The sequence below is a fragment of the Mustela erminea genome, chromosome 4 (assembly GCF_009829155.1).
Source record: "Mustela erminea isolate mMusErm1 chromosome 4, mMusErm1.Pri, whole genome shotgun sequence".
Taxonomy (NCBI): Eukaryota; Metazoa; Chordata; class Mammalia; order Carnivora; family Mustelidae; genus Mustela; species Mustela erminea.
In genome coordinates, this window is record NC_045617.1 from 111,041,587 (window position 1) to 111,068,994 (window position 27,408).

Genomic DNA, 27,408 nt, shown 5'->3' on the forward strand with positions numbered 1-27,408 from the left:
TTGGCTCTCTGGGAAGAAGGAGGAAAAGAAAAGAGCAGCTGAGTAACAGTGAATAATAGTCTTTTCTGTCCTGTCATATAAGATTGGAAAGAAAATCTAATTCATAAGGATATGACTAAATGAATTAGTTTAAGGATATCTGTACTCAGAACCTAAAAGAAATCACACAGAACTACTGGAATATAGGCAGGGGACTCCAAAAGCAAGTTCTTTCTCTTTTTCCTATTCTTTTGTGCTTGACTTTCCATAAAGAATCTATTGCCTTTATAGGAGGCTTTGTTCAGCAAGCCTGGTAGCAATAGGAGCCTAATTAGGTGAAGAGAGCTCAGAAGCCAGGAAGAAGTAGCACTTACTAGGAGAAGTTGGAGACAGTGAGAATTTGTGGGGTCACCCACAATGGATTTTCTGAGCCATCTATTGAGTTACTCAATATTTTCCCCAAGCAGCCCTTAGTTCGTGAAATATCCTTACTCTCACTTGGAGGTGCCGTGGATTTCTATCAGCATTTGTTTCTCGTATTAAAAGGTCCTGAAGCCACCTTAATGATATAAAACTGCTACTCTAGAATGTACTTATTATACTTCCCAGGACTGTTGTTGAACCTGTGTTTGTCCCTGGAAATGGCTACAGTTAAACTCTAAACCACTGAAGATACATTTACTGGCCTGAATTAGAGAAGTATTAACAGAAGTAATTTGTTTCTCTGTGTTAAAATTGCAAAGTTGGAAATTGTGCAGAAAATTTTACACCGCACTCTGAGAATAACCAGTCTTTATACCAGTCTTCCCAAATGTATCCTCAATAGGAAAATTTTTCTTATTTCCTGGGGTTTTCTATGTATTCTAGATAGTTGGCTCTAGATAGTTGTTTTAACTTTTTTTATATGCTTGACTATGGTTAAGAGAAAAAACAATAACTGAAGGATACAATGAACACAACTGCAGTCTTCAACTTTGCTAAAAGATTATGTAACTCATAGGTAAATGGCATGATGTCCTTGGTTTTTATGACTGAATCAGTAAGCAAAATTTAACGAAGTGGTTGAACGACTTCACTATCTATGTGGATTATTAATGTTCACATCTTAAGAGATAACTTGAGCTATGCTTTCTTGTCACCAAGAAATAAATGTCAGAATTCCCTGAGATTCTGCAGCCTTTACCTAATAAGAATAATACTGTAACATATATTGTGCTATACGTATAATGTACATTATAGTAATGGGTCTGCGGCAGTCAGAAATGAGATATGACGATGGGAGAGGAAGCCAGGGTTTTATATTAGTGAAGCTATATTAATTATGACAGAGAAGGCTCTTCTATTATAAGCTTCATTTTTAAGATGCTTGAAACTTTCCCACAGGAATTTTCTCATGACAGGTTTTTTTTTTTTTTTTTTTTTTTTTTCTCCTAGTGATGAAAATAAGGAGATTGGTTTTTAATGTTTTGAAAGATTTTATCTGGGAATAAAAGTGTTTTTCTAGCCATTAGAACATTTTTTGGGGTATTTTACTTTCTGAAACCTCAAAAACAAATAGCTTTTTAATGACCTTCAAACTTGTCTCCAATGAAGAAGTTTAGTGCCTTTGGTGTGTTAGGCAGTTTGATTTGCAAATAATTAAATTACAAGCATTACCCAATGCTTCCTCTGCAAATTTTTGTGTCCCCGAATAGCAGTTAGCCCACTGCACCTTACAAATGAGGGGAATTTGCAATTAGTCGGTCAGTTACTGAAAATTAGCCATTCCTAGAATGTAAGTCATGTGGGTACAGTTTTTATACATGCTAAAAAGGAAACGAGAGCTGAAAATTAGTTGTTGAATACTGACATGGCACATTCCAATATAAGTGAGTTCTGCTAACAAAGGAGAGCAGTATCAAGCTGAAACAGTGGCCTATGTGGTCTACTTTTGTTTAAAATCTCACTAAGACAGAGTCACCTCATTCTCTGAGCTCAACAGATTGAGATCCACTCAGGAGACACAAGGTTGAGATCCAAAACAGGAAAGGCCTTGACTGCTCATTAAAATGTTAATTATGCCATGGAGGGTTCAATGCTGTCCTTCAACCATGAATTTTCACTGCTTGCCTTATTAATGTAGGAAGTAACCATAGTTCCACAGGAGCAGCAGCATGATAGGAAGATAGAATACACATTTCTTTAAATATATGGCAACATGTATTTTTCTAAGTGCCAGACTTTTGAGAAATGGACTCATGTCGTTCTTTCCTTTGTCACCACAGCACTAGCTACACACCTACAGTTTCTAACTGTGTTCTAGGTTTTGGAATTTTCTTAATTAGGGTGGGGATGGACAAGTTGTATATTTGTCTCCACTGTACCCGAGGGCAGAGACTATGTTTGTCTTTCAATCTTTGAAATCTGTATGCCTCGTACCAAAAAGGCAGGAAAACATTTTATATAAATTTACCAATGTAGGAGGTTAAAGCAGAATTTCATCTTCTCCAAATTGTGCAAGTCAGTATTTTAGGGTGTCTACATCAATACCTATAAAACCCTAATTTCACCTACCCATAAACTCCTAGAATACTGTCCTTTCAAATTTATTCATGAGACTTTAAAAATCCACTTAAGGGGGTGCCTGGGTCGCTCAGTTGGTTACGGGTCAGACTCTTGGTTTTCGGCTCAGGTATTTATCTCATGTGTCATCAGACCAAGCCCTTGTCTGTCCTTTGATCAGCAGGGAGTCTGCTTAAGCGTCTCTCCCTCCGCTCCTCCCCCAACTCATGTGGGACCATACTCATGCTCTTTCTCTCTAAAATAAATAAGTAAATCCTTAAAAAAAAAAAATCAACTTAGGCACTATCGTCACTAAGCACTGAACTTTAAAAAGTTGTGTTACATAATTCACTTAGAGACACTCCTGCCTCTTTGTTAGCCTTTCTTCATGAGCTCCCATTGAGGAATTAAAACACAGGCTTCCCTTTTCCATTGCTACTCTCAGCTTAAGTTGCCACGTAGTCAAGAGCATATAGCTCGGCAAATAAATGGTATGAGATGTTCTTCTTAGAACAGTGCTTCTCCGCGAATATTTGTCAGCCGTAGCAGCCACTGGACCCTCATTTACCTAACATCTTTTTGTTTTGTGGGAGGTGGGGAATTTATGGCATCCCACAAAAGACCTCCATCTTCAAGATTCTTCAAAGCTAGAGGTTTACAGAAATCACTACATTTTTGTAATTTCATATATTATTACTTTCCACTATGCTTATCAGAGCATTTATTTTAAATATTCCTAATATCCAAGTATTTTAATGAAAGGTTTTCATTGATAATTTCATGGTAATGGCATTACTTTGGGAGATAGGAAATATTACATCCTCTGCATTTCATGTCAGAATATGACATGTATTCCTTCCCTGGTAATATATACTTATCCTCATATTTTATTAGCCCATCCATCATATAAAATGTGATGTAGCTGTTGGCCATGTGGTTATATGATCCCAAAGGTTTTGTAATCTCGGGTTCTCTTTCCAGTTCTTACAATCTTTATAGTAATAGCAACAACAAACAATTCATGGTGAACATCAATTCATACCATCTCTTTCATCTTCATAGAGGACATTAGTTGCTTCATTTCTTTTAACTTTGGGTCTTCCAAACACAGACTTTGGCATTGCCTCTTAAACCTAGAAACATTTGGGTGCCACGATAAGAGATAATCTTTAATAGGTAATCTTCTTCATGTCTCTTGAATCCTCTGACATCATTTCTTGTCAGTAAAATGGTATATGTGATTATCACAATATATTTCATTTATTTAGGAATCTTAACTTTTAGAAATATGATTTTTATCTTCATTAATAATGCCTACATCATATATCCACTGAACAAATAATTGATGAAAATATTCATTATCCTTAATTTTATCAACACAGTATCTCTATAAAATTGGTAGAACACGCAACTCTCTAATTTTATAAATGAGAACACTGAGTCCCAGAGTAGGCTAGGGATTTCCTCCAGATAATAGCACTTTGGTGTGGCCCAGCTGAGACAAGAAACCAACTTTCCCTTTGCCATATCTATGACTTAAACAAACAAAAAACCCCACACATGCAATAAAAACTATATGTAGGATAAAAATCATTGTTTTTCCATAGATTCTATAGAGGATGTAAAAGGGGAGGAAAATTAGCAAGCTGTTTTGAAACTTGTCACAAGCAAATTCAAAGTGTAATTTTAATTAGAAAAAACCTGATGAAAGTTATTGTAATACTTACTGAAGCCATTATAAAGCATGTATTTATCTCTGTCATCGTGTAGATGCAAAATGTTTGCAGCATGTCTTTTATTGAATGAGCTTTTTCACTTTAAACTCTGCAATGCTGGGATATTGATTAGTTTTTAAAGAATTCAGTAGTTGCAAATGAGTGATACTGGATCTGGTACAAAGTTACTTGAATAATTATATGACTATGAACCACTTGGTTGTTAACAGATTATTTTCTTAGTTTATATTTTAATTTAATCCAGTTTTTCATATGCAGACCACTTTATTTCATTTCTATGTGTTTGTATATGGTAATACTTTGTTCTGTCATTCCAATCATTTCCATTTCCTTTCTACTAATACCCAGGTTTCCAAATTGCATAGAATACATGGAGGAAGTAAGCAGAGAAACATTACTGTAATATTCTAGGTTCCCTGTATCAGAGTTCTAAGAATATCGTGTCATCCAAGTAGTCATTTAAACTATATATATGTCCAAGGATTTTTGCATAGCTAGTGATGAATCATATTTTTAAAGTATGATTAACTCTTTAAGATCTAAAATTTCTATTTTTGAAACTAATAACTCTGATATCAAAATCACATATTTCCAGCTTTATCCCAGAAACAAAGTATTGGGATCTTGAGTGACAAACGTCAACCTCTAATAGGTGTTTTAGTTTCACATCTCAACCGTAAGTTGTTAAGATCTATCCTCATTTGGGTTAACGTTACAGAGATATGCTCAAATTTTTAACTTAAAAAACAGCTAACCTGTGACCCAGTGCCAGAAGTATAGCTAGGTCAGTTTACAGCCAGGCCACATCATAATTATAATTTCAAATGGAATGGGAGGGAAAAGCTTACTCAGTGATTCTGCTGTTGAATGTTTTGTGCCAGAGTTTTAGCCTATAGAAACCTGCTGTGAATCATAGGTATACCCCTACAGAGTTTTAGGAAATACATTTGGCAAATAATGTTTATAGTATAGTGATTTGATTTAGAGGTGTTAAGATCTATGGAGGAATTCTCAACCCTTCTCATTTCTTCCCAAGGTATTATTGTGGAGGAAGACTTTCCTCTGCCCTTCATGGTCTTCTTAGCTGGACTAAGAATCAAAGAGACATGAGACCAATTAGCAGGAGAAAGTAAAATGTAATTTCCACTGTATGGGGGTCCACACAGACATGGAATTCCAAAGACAGTCAGGCAGAATGAGGTATCTGTATAATCCTGAACTACAGAGAAACGGGTAGAGATCTGGGGCTTCAAAGGGAAGGAACACACTTCACAGGAAGACAAAAAAGAGTTAATGTAAACAATTGTTTGCTGGGAAACTCGGAAACAATGAGCCATAAAAGACTTTGAGATTTTAATTCTCAAAATGTGCTCACCATTTCTGAGCACTCTCCCTGCATGTTCTTAACTCTGGTTTTATGCTTTCATTGTATCTACCCCTCACTGAGAACAGAGAAAGGAGAATCTGCTTTGAAGTCTTGTAGACTTGGGTTCAATTCCTGGCACAGCCCTTTACCAGCTGGGCAGCCTTAGCATAGCCACAATCTCTTGGCTCCATTTATTTCTATTAAACATATAACAATAAAGCCAAAGTAGGCAGTCCAGAGCTTGCATGATTGAGATATCCAGGCAGCTTCTAACCCCAGCTCTTATAGTTCTAGGATCCTTATGATTCTAGAGGGAGGCATTAGGTCCATTTGTCTCTATATTCCTACCTGGGAAAATCACAGCAATATCTACCTTGATACTTTTGATTTAGGATTTAGGATTTATATACATATATATATATATATATATATTTACATATTTATATTTATATTTATAATATCTACTATAGCACCTAACATTGAGTTAGATACTCCATAAATGTTAGCTGTTATTTTCATTAGTGTAATTATTATTTGCTTATTTACTAATTAATGATGGCAGCTAGCATGTTGTAACCTTTAATTATTAATAAATCATGGTGAAGATATTTATACATATTTATAACCCAGTAGATTGGCCTCCTTAATATTATTTCTTCCCATACTTTTTTTTCTACTGTTATTATTTCCAATTTTAAAACAATAGCAAAAAAAGATTAGTTTGCCTACTTTATCAGTTTTGTTTTTATTTTGCTATTGAGGTATAGGAATTCCTTATGTAGTTAGGATATTTTTTTAAAGATTTTATTTATTGATTTGAGAGAAAGAAAGAGAGAATACAAGCAGGGAAAGTGGGAGAGGGAGAAACTGGCTTTCCACCGAATAGGAAGCCCAATGTGGGACTCAATCCCAAGACCCTGGGATCATGACCTGCATTCACGGCAGCCACTTAACTGACTGAGCCACCCAGGTGCTCTGTATTTTGGATTCTAACCTCTTACCAGGTCTTTGGTTAGCAAGTATTTTCTCCCATTCTTTAGGCTGACTTCTCACTCTGATATTTTCCTTTGTTGTGCAGAAGGTTTTTAGTTTGATAAATCCACTTGTCTAGTTTGGGTTTTGTTGCCTGTACTTTAGGGATGGTAATTGCCAGGGCCTGTGGAGAGGAGGAGGTGGAGAGTTTCTATTTGACAGGTATTAAATTTCAGTTATGCAAGATGAATAAGTTCTAGAAATCTGATGTACAACATTGTGCCTAGTGTCGATACTGTACTGTGCATTTAAAAAGTTAAGAAGATAGATCTGATTTTAAGTGTTTTTACCACAATATAAGAAGTAAATAAATAAATATAAGCTTTTACTGGCAATAAAACCGGTGCTACCATTCTTGTAAATGATGTTCAGTGACCCTTAAGAGCAACATGTTCTTGGTTTTAATGTGTATTTTATGACAAAAAGGCAGTGACACTACACCTGCAAGATAATTTCCACTGAAGCTCTCAAGCTCCAAATGACAAAGTACAAATCTAGTATGTCCACAGAATAACCTAGTTTGGTGTCTGCATCATATTAGATGCTGAATAAATATTTGTTAAATTTAAAAAATGAATTAATAGTGTAGAAAAGTTTGACTTTTCTAGTCCAAAATCTATACTGGGTATTTATTCAATAAATATTTATTCAGCAGCTACTATGTATAAGACACTCTTTTAGGATCTGGGAATATAAAAAAAAATTATAATAAGCAAAGACATACATAATGTATTAGACGGGATAAGTGTTATGGCAGCAACAGAACAGGGTAAAAACACAGGGTATATGAGAAATTATTAGATGATGAATCAGTTATTATACAGCAAACCACCTCAAATCCTCGTGGCTTAAAACAACAACTATTTTATTTGTTCACAGTTGTATGGCCCAGCTGTTTGGTTGAGTTCAGTTGGTTGGTTCTTCTGCTGGTTTCATCTGGTGCCATTCATGAAAATACAATTCTCTCTGGCAGTTCATCCTGGGGCAGAAAGATCTAATATGGTCTCCCTCACATGTCTGGTAGTTAGTGCTCTCTCTTGTATTTAGTGAAGCTCACCTGAGTCTACTCCACATGATAGCAGAAAAGATGATGAGTGATGAGTATAGAAACTGTAATTCTCTTGGGATCAAGGCTCAGACGTCACAAATCATTTCCATTGCATTCTTTTGATCAAATCAAGTCACAAGGCTTATGAATATTCAAAAGAAAAAGAAATAAACTGTATCTTTTAGTGGGAAGAGTTATATAGAATTCATGGCCATTTTTAACCTACTACTGATGGGGAATTACTATCTTATATTGGATAATTGGTGAGAACCTTTCTGGTAGAATAACAGTGCAGCGACCTACATGATGTGAGGGAGTAAGCAATATAATTATCTTTGAGGACTGCATTCTGGGCCAAGGCAATTCCCAGCAAAAAATGCTAAGGTGAGAGAACAAAAAGCTCACTGCCTTTGGAAATGATGGGCAAAGGCAAGTAGGAGATGAAAGTAGTGACAGACCAAATATTAAAGGTCCTTATAGGTCATTGTAAGATTTGTGTCTTTTACTCCAAGTGAGATCAGGAGAACCACTGACAGATTTTTGAACAGAGTGACATGAATTGACATATGTTTCAACAGGTGCTCTCTGGCTACTGTGGTTAGGTGGCAAGAATGGAAACAAGAAGCCTAGTGATGGGATTTACACAGACAATAAATGATGGTTCTTAGAATAGAAGGGTAGACCTGATAACATTTTCTGGAATAATTTGTAATAAAGCAGAAAATATACTCTTGGATTTTATATAGTCTTCCCAACCAGACTGTCCCCATGTCAAAAAAGGAAACTTATTATTATTATTATTTTTAAAGAATCTTCTACTTTAGCATTTGAAAAGCACTCTCTAAAAATACTTATTGACTGGTTGACTAGTGAAGATTCAGGTCTTGCTGCTGAACATAATCACTATAGCATGCTGAATCTTTCAGAATTTGTCATCAAATGGTGTTTGAAGACCAAAAACTAATAGATTAGCCTGTTGATACACTTCAGATTATATTTCTACTATATGCTGAAGAACGACAAATGAATTAGAGCTAAGACGATTGTTTGGATCCATCAGTATCAACAGTCATTGCTTGCAGTGTAAATAATCATTAAATTAACTAAACAAACATCATTTAATACCTACTAAGTGAAAAGCCCCATGGCAGAGATTCAAAGGCAAATAAATACAGTTCTCAAAAAACACTGGTATTCTAGTATGGCACAGAGAGTGTTAATTTTATAACTAAAGAAAGTGAGGTGAATTTATCAACCAATATTCCTGTGTTGGATGGGAATCATTAATAGACACAAAGGATTGTTTTGGGGAGATCTAACTATAGAGTATTCCTGGAACTACTTCATTTCTCTATAACAAATTGGAAATCTAGTGTTTTGGTATAGAGGGGTCACTATTAATTCCAGGCCCAGCTCAGTGGATGATAAGTGCTCTTTCTGGTGGTAGCAAAGTACCTGCTTCTAAATTTCATCTCAGTGAATGAAGTGTATATGTTTTATGTGGGTATTATTCTTCATTTATTATTACATTTTTACACATACATACTAGTATATAATGATATCTGTATATAGCATATATATCTGCATATATATATATATAGCATAGATATCCAATGATATCTGTATATAGCAGATATATCTGCTATATACAGATATCATTATAATTGATGGAAAAATAATTTTGAGTAACAGTCTTCCATTGAATCACAATACAGAGAATATCATTTTTAAAAGGAAAAAAGAACTTAGAACTTTTACCCATTATTATGTTTTCAGAATTTGGAATTTAAGCTTTTATATCACCCAAAACAGTAAATGATCTCACTATAGAGACAGGAGATGTTTTATGTCATAAAAAATTGGTATAAAATCAATGTTTTTCTTTAATGCATCATAGGATATATTACTTAAATATAAGATATAAATGATACAGTGTAACAGTCTACCTACCCTTTGCTAACTTTATCCATTGATAACTCAATTTGTTAAAAACTGTGACACTAGTACCACAATGGTTGCAAGTGTAAAAGTGCATGACATTCAGATATTCTTACAACTTCATAGGACATCTTACATTCTGTTTTAAAAGAGATTGCAATTAAAAATTAGCATTAAAAACTTCTGGTATGGAAGTGAGAAGCCCAACTTTGCTTCTCACTCTGACTTAAAACAAGTCTCCTACATTAACTATACCTTGCATTTCTTATCTATAAAACTAAGTGGTTGAGATAGATCAGTGATTCTCAACTCTGGCTGCACACAGAATCATCTGGGGAGCATTAGGAGAGTAATAATGCCCAAGGCCCACCCCAGGGCTTAATTTTTAGAGGTCTCCAGGTAACTTTAATGTAATCAAGTGTAGAAAACCAATGGACTAGAAGCTCACTAAGGTTACTTCTGGCAAAACTTTCCAATTATTTATTCCCTGTGTTTTGACATAGTAACAGTTGCTAAAGATAACAATAGTTGCAATATTTGCAATGTTCTAAAAAGTAGGAATTACCCTCAAATACTACTTGAACTCAAAATTGAGAATATTAGCTCATTTGTACTCCAAAATTTTCTGTACTATGGGAATAACTTATACCAAGAACCATATACACATCATTTACTTGGGTGTAATCTATACATTAAAAATAGTACAGATTCACCTAATTTTTAGAAATTAGTAACTATTATCATGGGAAAAACTTCCTTTCAGTGTACATACATGGTAAGAAGAATGTACTCAGAAATCGTGTGTAAATTTTTTTGAATTGCCATTGTAGCTATTTTGATTTTGAATAAGTGGGATGTTAATATCCTAAAAGTTAATAAACATCCTAAAGTATATGGCTTATTCACAATAAATACTTTACACATTGATTTATTATGAAACAGAATAGACAGTTTTATAAAAGAATGATTCAAGTGAAATGTCTGGTTGTATTGGTATTTCAAAGATAAAAGTTTGGTTTCTTGGAACAGTTTTGAAATGTGTCACTATAAGTTTTTGCTACCAGGTTTTACTAAATAACTTTTTGTCAAAGAGAACAGACAATTTTTTCCTGTAATTGTAAATATTATAGAATTTCGTCACATCCTATATTATTTAAAGTTCCCATGAAATCATGAACCCAATGATATACTCATATCCAAAAAGAAACCAGGTTAGGAAAGAAACCCAATTAGGAAATTGGGGAAAGCCTCAAATAAATATAAAGCTAGAAAGTAATAGATTTTGTATCTCACATTTCTATGCTTGTGGGTATGTACTTTTGAATACTTGGGATAGGCAGACTCTTCTTCTTTTAGCCAACCTAATAATAGGAAGAAGGAGAAGAGGTACAGATGACAGCTAACAGCTAGCATGGGTGAATGTAGGTGTAACCAACAAAGACTGTTCTGGCTGTATAGAATTTCTGCAGGCCTAGTTATTTTTGAAAACTATTTGAAATAAATTTTAATGCCCAGAAAAGATATTGTGAAAAAGAAATATGTTATTTGCAGCATAATATGTATATCTGTATCATCATTCTGTGTTCTCTTCTGACATTGTCAGTCTGTTATTCTTATTATATCTTTAATGTTCCTATATATTTTGTTGTATTTGTTTGCCTTATTGATGACAACCTAGACTTAATAAATACAAATAATTCACAGATACACCATTAATCATAGCCTGCAAAAAACCCTCTGATATTGGAAGAATAATATGACTGCTGTAATAGTCCACATGTTTGAAAATCTTGTTCTTTACAGATTGGAGAAGCTTTTTTGCTTCACATTAGCTGTACCAAATATCAGTTTGCTTTACAAGATCTCCCTGAAATCAATCAGACACGTGTACCATGCTTTCAAAGAATTTTGTGCAGTAAGAATAGGCTATTGAGTGTTTAAAAATATAGATGACACATACTATAGGTTTTGTAATAATAGTGACATGTATGCTTGTGATTTGGAAACTAATTTTAAGAGTTTATATGGTTTAAAATACTGAGGTTTTTTGAAACAATATAAAATATGGTTTGAGAATGGTATCATGTTTATTGCTCAGCTCTTGGGATTAGCCAACTATAGAAGTTGGTAATTAATCTCTTATTTTTCAAAATCTTCTCTGCTACTCATCTGCTCCAATTTCTGATGTTCTATCAGATGCATTATTTTGTGTTTTATACCTTATTTTAAACTGAGAAGAGTACATCACACTATGTTCACTCATGTTATTATATTAGTTTAATCAGGTAAAGTCAACAAAGCAAGAATAATTCCAAAGAAAGGTAGGGATACAGACTTTGTAGCCTCAGGAAGGTACATGTGGAAAGGGGCCCAGAAAGATTTGAAGCATTTCATGCTTGGGGGCCGTGAGACCCATGTCACTTTCCAGTTCAGCCCGAGGCTGGGTCAGGTCAGCAATGCAATCATTGTACAAACAAAGTAAAGTAAATTGACCTACTTTTCTAAAGATGTCATGTAAAATTTACAAGATCTTCAGAGTCCAACATCATTATATTGAACACAGACTTAATATCTGATAGCCAATGTTTAGTAATGCTAACATTTTCTTAATTACCTGGGTATAAATACATAATTTTGTCTCATATGAGGTCTTAATTACAGTAAAGTTTTTAATTCCTTATTAAGATTTTCCATTGGTTTATTGATCATAGCTACATAATGTGAAAAGTTTAAGTACTAGACTCCATCTTGAAAGCACAGATACTGCATTAAAGTAGAGGTGCCATCCAGGATGAATAATGCAGATATTAGGTTTTAAAGCATGTCAGGTTCTCTTAACTATATCTTTCTTCTTTAAACTTTAATCAACTAAGCTAAATGTTTTTCATTTGGCCTTCACTGTTGGTCTCAAGAAGATAAGACACAGCTTATGAGATAAACTGAAGTGTTGCTATGGTTAGGTAGAAGTGGGATTTAATACTATTGCAGTTGGCTGAAGGTATTACTGATACATATTTTTAAATTTGACATGACTGCATGACGTCATGAGAAAGAAAAGAGACCTCCTAATTTTGAACTGGTGATACTTAAAAGTATTTGGGTGAACTTAGTTAATTTTTTTATGTGGCCTTCCTCAAATTCCTCACTCAAATATTCCTTCTTAAAAGAACTTGTAATTAAGAGTATTTTGAGTCATAAATATTAATGATACAAAATCACATATATTAAAAACATTGTTTCTACATACCAAAAAGGATAGTGTGAATTATATTCTGTAGCTCAACTTGGAAGTCCAACTGTCACAGAGAAGCTTCTCTCATTGAAATCTCTCAGAAATAGACTGCATGCATATTTAACCCAATAGCTTTAGGCATCCAAGGATGGAGTAGGTGAAATCAGAAGTACAACATTCAAAATTAGGTGTTATTCGCTTCGAATTTTAGAGTAATTTTTAACACAGTTAATAATGTGGTTTGAAATTAAAACACACACATAAACACACACATAACCAGGTTTCGCTAGCTGGAGAGTTTCCATACCTGGGGGAGGGGAGGGGAGAATTGGTGCATTCAGTATATAACACGTGTAATGCTAATAAAGTTGATTGGTTGAACTCTCTAGCTTTTTTTTCTTTTTCTCCTTTTCTTCCTCTTCCTGTAGAGTAGTTCAGCTGGGGGTGGAAGGGTTCTCCCCCATCTTACCCCCCCCTACTAAGAAAGCGTAGGTTGATACCATTTTTTTATTCTGCTGGGGTGGGAAATAAACCATATGCTTTAGAATTTTGAATGGCTATACCAAAGAGAAACTGAAGCAGGCCCTCTTTCCCCTTCCTACCGGACTTTGGGGTAGGATTATTCTTCCAAATGTTCTAGCAGACTTGGTGTTAGCTTAATGTTTCTACTTCAGGGCAGAGACGCAGGTCAGGGGGAGAAATGTCAAGGGCTTCAGAGGCGTGTTGGGCTGAATGAAGTGTGGAGTGGGAAGCTTATGTCTGAAACCTACCCCTCCCCTGGATACCAGGCAAGGCAATAAGAGTCGTAACCAGCTGATGCCGCTGCTGCTGCTTCCCGTTTCCAGGGTGAAATTTTCACAGCAGCTAATTCTAAAGGGAGGAAAAATCCCTAACCAGCAGCGGAAAAGATCCTATCACCCAACCCAAGCTATATAACCTTTTAGGCAGGCTTTTCAGAGAAATCCGCATTTTAAAAGCCAGCATTCACGATCCAAAAATACAGGACGAGAATCAGAGCTGGTATGAAAATCTGAAAAGCCTCTTTACACTCTGAGTGTTTGAAACGATCCGATGAGCATAGGAAGTGGCTGCCAACGCTCTGGCGGCTGCTCGTGCTGCCACTGCCTCTGCCGTTCCTCGCAGAGGGCTGGACAGAGCTAGTCCCGGTTTCAGCACCTCCGGCGCTGGACAGCTCTTTGCACGCTGCACCCGCCCGCTTGCTTTTTCCAAACACTCTCGCTTTGCATTACTGGAGATGCATCTAAATTACGTTCTGTTCAACAACAAGTAGATTTTTTTTTTTTTCCTGAACGGGAATTACAGTAGACGATTCTCTCAATTAAACTGCATTTTCTTCTTTACGGAATTGGCCGTCAGGCGTATTTATCCCGATCTCCCCCCACCCCCCTTTGCAGGAACGAGTCTTTGGGAACGTGGTCCACCCAGGGATGTAAAACTGTGCTTACCGATGCATCCCATACGAAATGCTTATGTGATCGTCTCTCTACCTTCGCCATTTTGGCTCAGCAACCTAGAGAAATAGTAAGTAACAAAGGGAAAACAAGGCTTTAATGCAAAGGCAGGGACATTGTGGAGAGTGTTTCTCCAGGGAACTGCATTTTAAAAGGGGAAATGGAAAATGTTGCAGGGTGGCAAAATTGGGTTCGTCTCCTCCTTAGCTACAGTAGCTTGGTAAAATGAATTCTAGTTGATGTGCTGTAACTAAATTCTACTAAATTTTATGTCTTCTAACTTGAAATTTCTGCAGCATAGTTTTGAGGATGTACTCCATCATATTACTAATATGCTGCAAACTTTCAAATAAAAATAATTGCCAACTTAACCTTTATTTTAGAACTGTAAAGCTGGTCTGGGGAATTTGTGAGAATACTGTTGGTAGTAGAATGAAGACCCCAGACACTATAAGCCAAACATATTGCATATCTGCATTGGATATTTTCAGTACAGGTTTTCTGGGGGTGTCCTTGGATATTTATTTTTAAAAAAAACAAAAAGCAAATGAAGTTTTCATGAAAGCACGGACTGCCTGAAACTGTAAAATCATTCCTTAAAAGTGTAGGCTTGTTAAAAAAAAAAGTAGTTTCTGAAATAGCTGCAAAAACTGTCTAAGAGAAAAATAATATCCTCAACTGTATTTTGAAAAATTATTTACAAAATATTGAAATATAGAAAAATAATTATTAAGATGAATGTGACTTTTTGTCTAAATTTGGCCTAAATATGCCTCACTCTTCTTACTTATTTTGATGACAAAAATACATAATGTAATTTAATGTGCATACCTAAGGTTTGGAACACACTTGATCTTAAAGTGTATTTCTTCAAACTTTCAATATTAAAAATAAGAAAAACAACAGATTTTATTAGTTAGTATCATGTTAGTGTCTAAGGAAAGAAACCTCTCAAGTCAGTAACTGCTTATAATCTTTATATATGTTTTAAAATATTTAAAGCATATTTGTCAAGGTCATGTATTTAGGGACTGATACTGGTATTGTGAAAATTATTTCTGTATATTTTGTTAATCGAAAAGAAAAAAAACCACAAAATATGTTGTAAATTCTTGCATTCAAAATTTGGTTTTCTTTTATAGCCTTAGAGGCCAAGCAAGTGAAATTAAATAAGAGAACACTTGACTTGGAACAAAGTTGTCAAAAGTCAGAAAGTTTGAAAATTTTTCAATATTTAGGTACCAGGTTAGGGTTACAATGAGTTATAAATGGGAAGATCAAAGTAAATTTTATCAAAAAGCATGCTATGAAATAATTGAAATACAGTTGTTGAAAAAAAAAATGCTCCTTGAAATTTCAGCTAGAGAAAATTTAACATATGAATACTCACCAAGTTTTAGTTATAGGTATTTATTGTAAGCCATGGTGAGTAATATGCCATAATCAAGCATTTAAAACTCTAAGGCTTTTATTACTTCACAGTGGGGGGGGAGCTAGAATTAGTCACTTTAGAGGTTGAGAATATATGAACAAAGTGATCACTGGGTAATTATCTGGTAACTATAACAACTCTGTTGGCTGTTTTTGAGTATTAGGATAGTTTTGCTGAGTTTAGAAGTTATTTTCATTTATAATAAAAATTATCTCTCCTTTTTGTGTTTCTTTTGTTTAATTTACAGATCATGGAATCCTCTGGTACACCTTCAGTTACCCTAATAGTAGGCAGTGGCCTTTCTTGCTTGGCCTTGATCACCCTCGCAATTGTCTATGCAGCATTATGGAGGTATGTAATCAATTAATGCACTTGAAATAGAATGCTCTCTTAGCAGATTAAAGCTGGCAATATGATAACCATTATGTCTCCTTTCTTTTTAACTTACTGAAAGAAGTATTTTTAGAACAGTTATAATTGTTGTGATTGACCTATAATAAATGAGCTCAATAATAGTAATAAAATTCTTACTTAATTTTCTTGTATATGCCTATGATGACAAAATAAACAAAGCCACATACTTTTCTTCCCAAATCAAATGGTGATAACTTTCAACAAGTTGCTTACCCTCAAACATGGTATTCTTATCTCCATAGTTCAGTCAATGTTTGTTTCTATTTATCCCAATAGTTACTGAGCTTAGAGTTTAATTGGTACAAAGTAATTTCTCTGCTATGGAAATTCCAAATCTTAAGTTTTCCAAATTCTTAGGTCTCCAAATTCTTAAGTTTTAAGTTTTAAACTTAAGAATTTAAGTGCATGTTTTCAGTATATCCCAGACAATGAGTAAGTCTTCTATATTATTAATGCATTAACATAATACCAAAATGCTATAGGAAAGACTTCTTGGTTGAATGTTTCCAAAAAGTCAGATTTTGACAAATTAGCTAAAAGAAGTAAAAAATACATAAATAAGGAGATGTGATTGAAAAACTTTGTTTTATATATTTGAAATGCATCTGCTTCATAGTACATGAAAATTCAGTATATCCCTAAGATTTCTTCTATTAATAAAAATTATACCTGTGTATTTTAGATATTTTATTATGTCTACTCACATATTGATAAACAGTACATAACCAAATGGCCAAAATTCCTAACAGATTTAAAAAATATTAAGTGTAAAACATTGTATATTCATCTTGATTATTAAAAACATTCCAAAAATGGTTATTATACTAATAAATAGACAGTTGTATATTATTTCCTGAATATGTTCAATATCAAAATTGCAAAAGTAGCTAGTCCTTGTGTTTTACTGTTACTTAAGTTAAAAAACAATTCAGTTGAAGAGTAATTATGATTTACTAAAGAAAGGTCATTTGATTTAACGTCCTTTCCAAAAAAAAAAAAAAAATGTTGTCCATTATATTTTTTAACTCTCTTGAGATAAGAATTAATTGTCCAGGATATTAATGTGTCAACAATATTAAAATTTTCATACTTCAAAAAATTATGTAGACATTCTTATCCCGTTGACACAGGTACATAATAGGTGTTCTACCTTCCTGGGAAGGAGTTATCTGGTTGTAAGATACTGACAGAATGAGAAAACCTGATAAAATATGGCCAATCCCACAAAGTTAAAGAAATGTTTGGTCTAAGCATGGCATTAGAAACAATAAAATCCAAGCTTCAGGGGTTAGTCAAGCAGACATTGCCCTGGGAATGGAAGAGCAAGATGAACAAAGACTGGGAATAAGACTACTTTGTCTCCCATAATTGCCTAAATGGCATTTTTGGAAAATGAGGCAGTGTCGAAGGGCCAGAACTTCAGGCAATCTCAACAGTGTCATCATTCATACTCACTGAAGTAATTAGAACTAAGTTCCATTTCTCAGTCCTTAGAGTTCAGGCACCAATTCCACCTTCTCTTAACCCCTCAACACCTATAGCTAACATTAGCACCAACATTGCCAATGTAAATGGTATGTAAAGAAGCACAAGATTAATTAGTCCATAATAAATCTTCTTTAATCCAGAAGATCCAGGGAGATCACCTAGTAGTTTTCTAAGAATTGCCCAAACACCTGGAAGGATCTGTATTAGTACCTGGTATGAAACACAAGTGTAGAAGAGAGTACCAAGAAACAACACAATTTTGATTCCTAACATTTAGTGGCTAATCAACTCATCGTGTACAAATAGAAGAATTGAAGTAGCATTAATAATTTTATAGGAATTCCAAGATTCCTAAATTAATAGTGAATCTTATGGCATGACAAATTTAATGAATGTTATAAACATGAAATTTATCTTATAGTATTACCGTGTGGTATTATCATATGGTAATACTCATGTTAGGCCTCTGCTGCCTTTTTTTCTAATTAAAAGTCTAAGTTTTAAAGTTTTTAATGATTTATAAAATATATGAACATCAGAATTATTTTATATATAGTGTAGTATTTTGAAAATTGTTGGTGTCCTTTATAGTTCATTAGAAATGTTCATCGAAATATTACTATGTATGTTCTCTTCATCTACAAATATGTTCCGTAAAGGTATTACATCAAAGAGCAACTGAGCATATCTTTTTAATCTATGTATTGAAATGATGTATTTACGAGTTTTGTTTAAAACCTCAAGTATGTTTATAAAAAGTTTTGGAAGTTGAGATGATTTATAGAAAATTTTAATGCAATAATGTAACTCAGTATTAATGAATAATAGAAATATCTAGAGTCTTCAAGGTGGTCAGTCTGGGTCTTTTATCAACAGGATTTTCCTACTTACAGAGCAAATGATATCACTGAAACCCTTTTAGTAATGTCATCTGTGTGCTTGTGCTGTCACGAAGCCATTAACATCCTATAAAGGGTCAATTTTGTGCAGCCCTTAAACTTTTTATGTTATATCTCCCACTCACAAAAGAAGAAATGACTTAATACTTGATGTTGTCTTTAGCTTCCCAGTGTGTGGTTTATTATATTTTTAGATACTGATGATGGAGAGACAAGGTTAAGCAATACTTGAGGGCATTTTATATTGAGAATTGACCTAGGTTATTCCTATTTAGGTTTGTTTTGTGAAGAAAGGAATTTTTTTTATTTGAAAAAATTGCTTTTTGTATTTTATTATTACTCCTGTTTTTATTTTGTGTTCTCTTCTGAAATATGTGATGGAATGTGGGCCTAAATATTCCTCAAAGACAGAGATAGAAAAAGAACTTTGATAGATTTTATTTTCCAAAGAGTGCCTCCAGATCTCTGGCACCCCACCTAACCCTGCACAGTAAACCCAGGCCTGCTGTGGAAAGTGATTCCGTGTACTAATACAAATTGAACAGCCTCAAATACACAGCAAGTACAAGTATGTCTTTTTTGTTACTGTCACTCAGTGATTTACCACAGGGTACAGTAAAGCAAAATAACCATTACCCTTTCAGGGTAAACAGCTGGTGGAACATTTGATTCTGAGCAGCTTTCTCTATGACTTACATTCTTGATGCACTTAAAAGTTATATAGCAGATTGTATATAATCACTTCTTCATAAGGGGGAAATATGGCAGATACCAAGTATTTTTCCAGCCTAATGGCAAATTATCATTTGTGGATTGGACTAGTTTTTAGAAATGAAGTTTCATTTTTTTTAATCTTTCTTTTTTTTCTTTCTTTTACTTTTTCTTTTTTTTTTTTGGAGCAGTTAGGAAAAGAAAAATAAAAAGAATAGCAAACTATATAAAAATATTTGAGTATGTGAAATGGTGGATGAGGGCTCATGGTTTCATGAAAGTAATGGCTGCTTTCTAGTATACAAGGATATTGAGAATCTGTGTGGAATTTTTCCTTTTGGTTTATATAGATTTTATATGATAATAAATGTATTATATATTATATATAAAAATATATATATACATAATGGTAATTATAGTAATTGTTATATTTCCAAGAAATTTAATGTTTTAGTAAAAAAAATTATATTGATAGCAGTTACAACTTCAATTCTGTCAGAAATGACATGTTGTCCATACTAATGTCTAAAGAAAATAAAATTACTCTGAAGGACTCTAGGACATACCATGTCACCATAAAATTGGGTCTCTAAGGATAATCTTTATTAAAAAAACATTTTTTATATATTTTCTTCTATAAAGGATATATTTTAATGTTTCCTTTTCTGGATGAATTTCACCATCTGCATAATATGGATTTCTTTCTGCTGAATTTTAAAGTTGGACACATTCTTTCTTTCTGGCTAGGTACATACGCTCTGAGAGGTCTATAATTCTAATTAACTTCTGCCTGTCTATCATCTCATCCAACATCCTCATCCTGGTTGGACAGACTCAGACACATAATAAGGTATGACTGGTAATTATTCTATTTGTGTGTTTATGTTTTGACATAAAGCTGATTATTGATAATCTAAACATTCTACATAAAGTGGAGAACTTCTGACAATTTTTTTAAAATAAAATTAGTTTCTAAATAAAAGTATTGCCTAATCTAGACCAGAAATACAGTCCTGGCTTAACTTCCTGGGGATTGAGAGGCTGTTTATAATAGTAAAGATATGTTTATTAAACATTATATCAAAGCTCTAGGAGTTCAAAGCCTTGGAACATCAAAAGAGCAAATTTTGATTCATTATCCTAATTGTAAATAGAATTGCCTGTGTTTTGGTCTACTTTATTAACACACTGATTCCTAAAAGTCAACTATAAATTGCTTACAAGTGTAACCTAGATCATGGAAATCTTCCCCCAAATTGTCTGTCACCAATGACTGAAGAGAGTACTAGGTAAAAGCAGCAATAGATTTTATGCTTTTCAAAAACTTGTACTTCACATTTCGATACTGAACCAGCATTGTGGTTCTTGAACTGCACAGTCACTTTGAGCAGAGTGTAGAAGCCTGAACCCTATTCATACAAAATGAATTGAGTTGGATGACCATGTTTTTTCCACCAATGACTATCAGTTTTCTTTACTAAACTACTCTGAATGCATTGTACGAAATCCATACTAGCAATCTTAAATTAATTTATCCCAGTCTCAAAGGAATTCTGATAAACATTGCTTTGATAACTTTTGTTGATTAATCTGGGCCTGTTGTTTTCTCAACTTTTTTACTGTCAAATACTAAAGTCAATAGTTGAACTTTTTTTCTCCCAGAAGCTTTCATTAAAAAAAAAAAATAGTAATAATGTGCTTTTCAGTAGGTCCTTCTGATGGACTAGTAGGACATGTATCAACATTAAGGTAGTCTAATTTTGCTAACCCATGCTCTGATTACCAAGGAATCTGATTTTGGATCTGGGTAGTTAGGGTCTAGGAATCCACTTAGGTGATTCTAGTGAAGATTTCTTCTTGAACCATACTGGTTTTGGCCAGGGGGAGAGTCCAAGGGAAAGGTCGTTAACCCTGAAGGGCCAAACAAAAACAATTAAAGTTCAGTATAGAGCCCTGTGGAAGTAAAAAGAACTTTGATGTATTTGAATGTTTTGTTTTTCCTATTGATGACTATGTAACATAAATTTTATATATTATATGTATATAATATATATATAAAATATATATGAAAAGGGAAAACAGGAAGAAAGAAGAAAGACCAAAGGTTGAGGAAGATGCCTGTTGGAATTAGGAGAGGAGAAAGAAATGTACAAATAACCCACAGCAGAGAAAGTAGGGGTAAACGTTGGCACAAGCTGGGAAGAAAAAGGAAAGTGACGCAAAGTTAAGTAGAGATGAGAGACAATGGGACTGTAAACCCTAAGGAAGTACTAAATTACTCATCTCACCCTAACCTTTTTGACTTTTACCTGGGCAGGGCTTCAGATACCTTAGAAAGGCTCATGTACTTGTTAGTACCTGTTCACAATTCTTGAACTGTTTGTCCTTGAAACTCCAGGCAGAAGAGAAGAGCTTTTCCTCTGAAATAGGAATTCTTTATTGGGTCTGGCAATGAGAAAAAAATCAAGCTAGAGTTAGCTTAAACCCATAGTTTGAGTTTTTGGTTTTTGGTTTTTGTTTTTTTCATCAGAGCACCCTTTCCTGTCTTTGTTTAGCCTCCAAATGCTCATTAAAATATGGAAAACTATGTGACTTTCAGGAAATGTGCTTTTAAGGTTGTTTCATGCTGTATGGCAAAGTTTTTACAAGTTCTAAGCCAGATGGTCAAATGGTAGAATTTTTCACAAGGTTTACTACATATTACAGTGATTATTGTCTAAATCATCCCCATCCAATAGAAATATAATGTAAGCCAAAAGGCAAGTTACATATGCAATTATAATATTTTATTAGCTACAGTAAAAGTGAAGGGAGACAGGTGAAATTAATTTTAGTACTATATGTAACTCAGTATATCCAAGAGATGACCATTTCAACATATAATTAATATTTTAAATGCTAATACAATATTTTATAATATTTTTATTAAGTCTTCAGAATTGATGTGTATTTTATACTTCCAGTACATCTCAGTTCAGACTAGCTACATTTCAAGTGCTCAGCAGCTACGTCCAGCCAGTGACTACCATATTATATAGGTCTACATCGTAATAATATTCAGAAACTAGTCTTAAGAAATTACATTCTTGGCCATTTTGCCTTTCCCAGCTTTTCAGCTTCCTTGTTTTTTTACGGAGATGTCTTTTTGATATCTGCAAATATTGGGAACATCAAAGGCAAGATAAGACAAGTCTGGTTTTACTTTTCATGTCTGATTTAACAGAATGGCTGGTATGGGTTTAGAAAAAATATATTAGTAATTATCTATGGGGTAGATTCCATATGGTTTTGGGACCATAGTAGTTCTGTTCCAGATAGCCTATGCTAATTTTTGTTGCTACAGTTACTGATGCTTGTGGGGAGGAACATTTGGTAGGTAGTAGTAATGGTGAGAAAATGAGAAATTATTGGTTTCTCTTATGCTATGTTAATTTTGCTTTACTGGCTCTGAGTAGATGATTCTGCAAGCCTAGGAAAATTGACTATAGCAGTGTGACTAGGAGGGAAAATATGAACACTGGGATTTTATTTTTAGTCATTCTTGACAATATCAAATTTCTGGGGAAAATAATCATATATTTTATCATGATGTGCTGAATTGAATTAAATTGCCTGTACTCATTTTATATGTGAAATAGCAGTATGTGAAAGATATACCTTTCTGACTATATTTGGGATTCATGATTTTTTTTAAAAAAAGAAAGAAATGAAAAATACCAAATGTATCATCTGTATAAACTTATCTGTATAACTGCCAGGAAAGTATTTTAAAAAGGTAAAATATTGATCACTGGCTACAGTATTTTATTTAGGTAGTGTGTAGGACCCCATTGCTGCTGTGGCCATTTCTTTTTTTTTCCTTTGGGCATTTTATAATTGACCAGATTCCATCTTTGACTTCCCTGGTAAGTTTTGATTGATTTTTTAGTATTCCACATTGGGAAAAATAGAAACATGTGAAAGCTTCTCTATGAAGAAGCTTATTTGGTACTGCCTCTGAGTAGTCATGACTAGTCTGTGCAAAAACAGGTATTTAGTGCTGAACGGGTATTTAGTATTGAGTCCAGAATAGTTTGGAAGTGTTATATTCGGGTCTTTCTCAGAACTGCTTGTTGAAATATAATTGACTCAGTTATCTCACTACTGAGTATTTCTTTTGAGTAGGATAGAAACAAGTTGAAATTCATTGTTTAAGTATGAGGTATGCATTTTTTATATCTCTTAAGATACATTTATAAAATCTACTGATAATCCATGTCATTATATTTCAAACATTCTCATAAAGGGAAACTGCCCTTTGATATCTTTGTGAATGGAACCAGGATGTTCTTGTATCACTGAAATGTTGTTTGTTTGTGAAGAAGTATGCAGTTTTTTTGTTTTTGGGTTTTTTTTTTTTAAGTATGTAGGCTATTTTTGGTCCTACTGTTTTGCAGAAAACAAAGATTATTTTGGAAACATAAGTTCAAAATATGGTTTTCTTAATCACAAAATATGTATCTGCTTCTTCCCAAAAGACATTGAAATGATTTTTTATATTAAAGACTTCATAATACGCTTTTTAAATGATGAAAGCCAAATTTGGCAAAACTATTTATTTATTTATTTAGACAATAGTAGTCATCCAAAACGTTTGAAGTGCTAAGTGATAGCTTCTCTCCCACAACCTCACTACCAGTTATAATGAAAGCAGTCAAGTCCAGATTCTTTATCACACAGATATTTTTTAGATAAATACTTATTAGCATATCAGGAACAAACCTGTTTTATAAGCTCAGTGAAAATCCTAGATCTTTGTCATTTTAGATACTTTGATCACATGTTGTGTGCAACATTCACTTGAGGTAGACATAGCAACACTTCAGAATCATCTTCTGGGCCCTTCAGTCACCATGATGCAATCAGAAATCCTTCGTACTCTAATGTCTGGACACAGAATGACTGGGGATAACATTGTGGGCCCCATCTCTAAGACATGCTGGATATAGGCTTCAATGAAATCTCTCATATAGTCATATCAAGATTGGGAAGTATTTAACTATATATATCAGCTAATCCACATATCCTTAAGCCTTTATTTTCATCAAAGGGAACCCATTAATACACCTACTATAGTGATTAACCAGACACTAGTTCATAAATAAAGACCAACTTTTTATATTCAGCTTGATGAGAAAAGTGTTACGTGTGGATAAATCTACCTAGATCAAAAGGACCTAGGAGTTGCCCCCTCTGGCGTATGACCATTTGGAATATGGTGCCAGCTGACCATCCTGTTGTGTGCATTCCTGGACAGGTCCTAGAATTAAAGATTACACTGACTGACACAGACAGAGTATCATTCTGAGAATACCAAAGTGTTATGGAAGAAATTATAGGCATGCTAAAAAGACATCCTAAAAGTTATTTGAAAAATAATAGTCAGCTGTGAGAAAGCAAAGTTAGACACTAACTTTAGTCTTAAGAGACCCAGCAAAAGCTCCCATTGACATATCAAGGGGGGCTTCCCAAATTATTTCAGAGGGGCAAACATTTCCTTAGGACTATTTAGAAGGAATTTATCTCATGTTTCTTTATGTATATAGTGAGCTATATCTTTTAATTCGGTCTTACCAAAAACAAAAATTCTCTATGTTAGAGCTCGTTTTAAGAGTCTATCCTCTACAAAGTTTGTTTTTCCTACATCTCTTGTTTATTCACCTTTTATAAAATGTTATTTTTGTCCTGTAGTTTGTGTCGAGGTGGGGTGGAGAAGAGTAACAGTGTAATCTTTACTTTACAGAGTAATCTTTAAAATTAGGAAATATAGGTCAAGCTAAAAGGCAGCGGTCATTCTCATGGAGGATGTTTTTGTGTTGTCAGGATGATGTTTTTTTAGAAATAAAATCTTGAATTTGAACATCTTCAGTTGGGTGAAGCTCCTTCTGATGCACCTGTTTCTTCTATCTATGGTTTTCTTTTGCTGGAGACCCAGATTCTTCACCCATTTACTACATGTGTGGCCTCTGAATGTATATATGTTCAGTTTCCGAGGAGGAATATTGACTTTGTGTTTCAGCTACCTGTTCTGCCCCTCCTCTTGAGATTCAGTGCTCTGCATGCTGCCCTGGAGAGAACCATCTCTTGGGTGGTGATGGTTGAAAGGCATTTTAAGCCAGAGAGACCTGAGCACCCTAAGCCTGCCACTTCCTGCTTATATGATCTTGAGGATGATATTTAGTTTCTCTGGACCTTAACTTCTTGTTAAGGCCTCCCTTAGAGTGGTGTTGTCAACGTCACATGAGATGGTACCTATGAAGCACTTTAAAGCACCCCTTAAACAGTGGTTGTAATTATGGTGATAATGATATTGATGACTCTCAGGTGTGCATCTGATTTATGTTTCTCTTCTGAGCTTCGTATTTCCTCTTGTCTGATCTTCTGCTCACCACCAAATTCATCACTTGTGTCTCTGATCCACAATCCAACACATTATATATAAATTGAACGTATTTCCTGTGGGCTCCAACCCAGTTGCATAAGCTGGGACTCTGAGAGTCAGGCTTAATGTCTCCTCCTCCCTCATGTAGTAGATCCAATAAGTCACTTCCTCCCACCCCCATGCTTGTTGTACCCTCATATGCCTCTCAAAGCCACCTTTTCCTCTGTCATGTACTAATCATCTTCAGTGGTCTACCACTGGCAGCATCATTAAACACACTCTCGGGGCGCCTGGGTGGCTCAGTGGGTTAAAGCCTCTGGTTTCAGCTCAGGTCATGATCCCAGGGTCCTGGGATCAAGTCCCGCATCGGGCTCTGTGCTCAGCGGGGAGCCTGCTTCCTCCTCTCTCTGCCTGCCTCTCTGCCTACTTGTGATCTCTGTCCGTCAAATAAACAAATAAAATCTTTAAAAAACAAAATAAAACAAAACAAACAAACAAACAAAAACATGCTCTCTACTTTGTAGCCCAAGTCATGGAGTGAAAATTCAAATCTGATCACTTCACTTCCCTGTGCCTTTGTTGCTATTGTCTCACTTCCTCACAGAAGTGATTTTCAAACTGCTCAGACACAAGCAGTGAAAAATGTTTTATTTATCTATGAAGGTTTCTATTCACTGATTTTCTTGCAGTAATATATTGGGGCTCAGAAATAAATTTTATTGAGAAAGAGTTCTGTAGCTTATGAAACTTGAGAAACCTTGAACATGACCTTTGTGGACCTCTCCATTCTCATTCTGTTTTGCTGACTTTGATCACACCAGCAAGAGCAAACTGCTTATAGCTTGTCAAAATTATTTTATGGATTCTTGTTCTTTGTTACCCTTGAACCTGGAGCACTGTTACTCTTCTCCACCCCACCTGACTTTCCAAATGTCTTCATCTAGCTCCTGCTCATTCTCTGACACTGCTCAATTTTTTCCTGTGTAGGAAACCCTACTCAATCTTCTACTCTTAGGTACACTTGGCTCTGGGGCTCCATGATTTCCAGTGCATACTTAAAGTCTTTGATTAGATTACCTGTTTCTAACCAGACTATTCTTAGGGCAGGACTAGGTTACATTTATTCTTAAATTTACTACCAACATATAGTCTGAATGCATGAAGTGTATAGTGTTTATTGGTTGAATGAGTACATGCATTTATCTGAGTCCATCATTTGGGCCTATATCTCTGAAGCTAAGAGTTGTAGTTAGTTTTATAAGGATTAGGGTTTCCCACTGTAGACAGAATCTAAGCAAATACAGTGATAAAGACTATTTTCCTGGGGGCTGTTTGAAGGTCTAAGTGATTGATGGCATATTTAAAGGTGATCTGATTTCTGGGTTTTAGTTAAGGAGGCTCTGAAACCTAGCAAATGTGAAACTACTCACTTGATAAGTCATGTAAAATAAGGTTCATAATCTTCAAAAGAAATGTGCTTATTTGTAATTCCTCTCATAGAATTCGCTTCCTGCCAATAATATCCCAAATGTATGTTTATTATGTCTCAAATATGTGTGTGATCCTAATGACTGAAGCTAAAGCTTCCTATTTAGATTTATTAAAATCTAATTTATCAACTTGCTATGATGTTTGTAAAAGGATCTGAATGCAATAAGCTTACGTGTGATTCATTTGAGTCCATTTTGAGGCATCTTCC

General features: G+C 34.5%; 1 protein-coding gene across 5 annotated transcripts in view; it reads left to right on the top strand.

Annotated features, from left to right (window-relative positions):
- ADGRB3 (adhesion G protein-coupled receptor B3) overlaps positions 1-27,408 on the top strand; it is a 739,102-nt gene that overhangs the window by 563,996 nt on the left and 147,698 nt on the right. For all 5 annotated transcript variants that reach the window (XM_032340376.1, XM_032340375.1, XM_032340373.1 and 2 more), the window contains 3 exons: positions 14,288-14,414; positions 16,024-16,127; positions 20,036-20,138. In XM_032340376.1, coding sequence (XP_032196267.1) covers positions 14,288-14,414; positions 16,024-16,127; positions 20,036-20,138 — 334 coding nt within the window. The remainder of the gene's footprint in view (positions 1-14,287; positions 14,415-16,023; positions 16,128-20,035; positions 20,139-27,408) is intronic.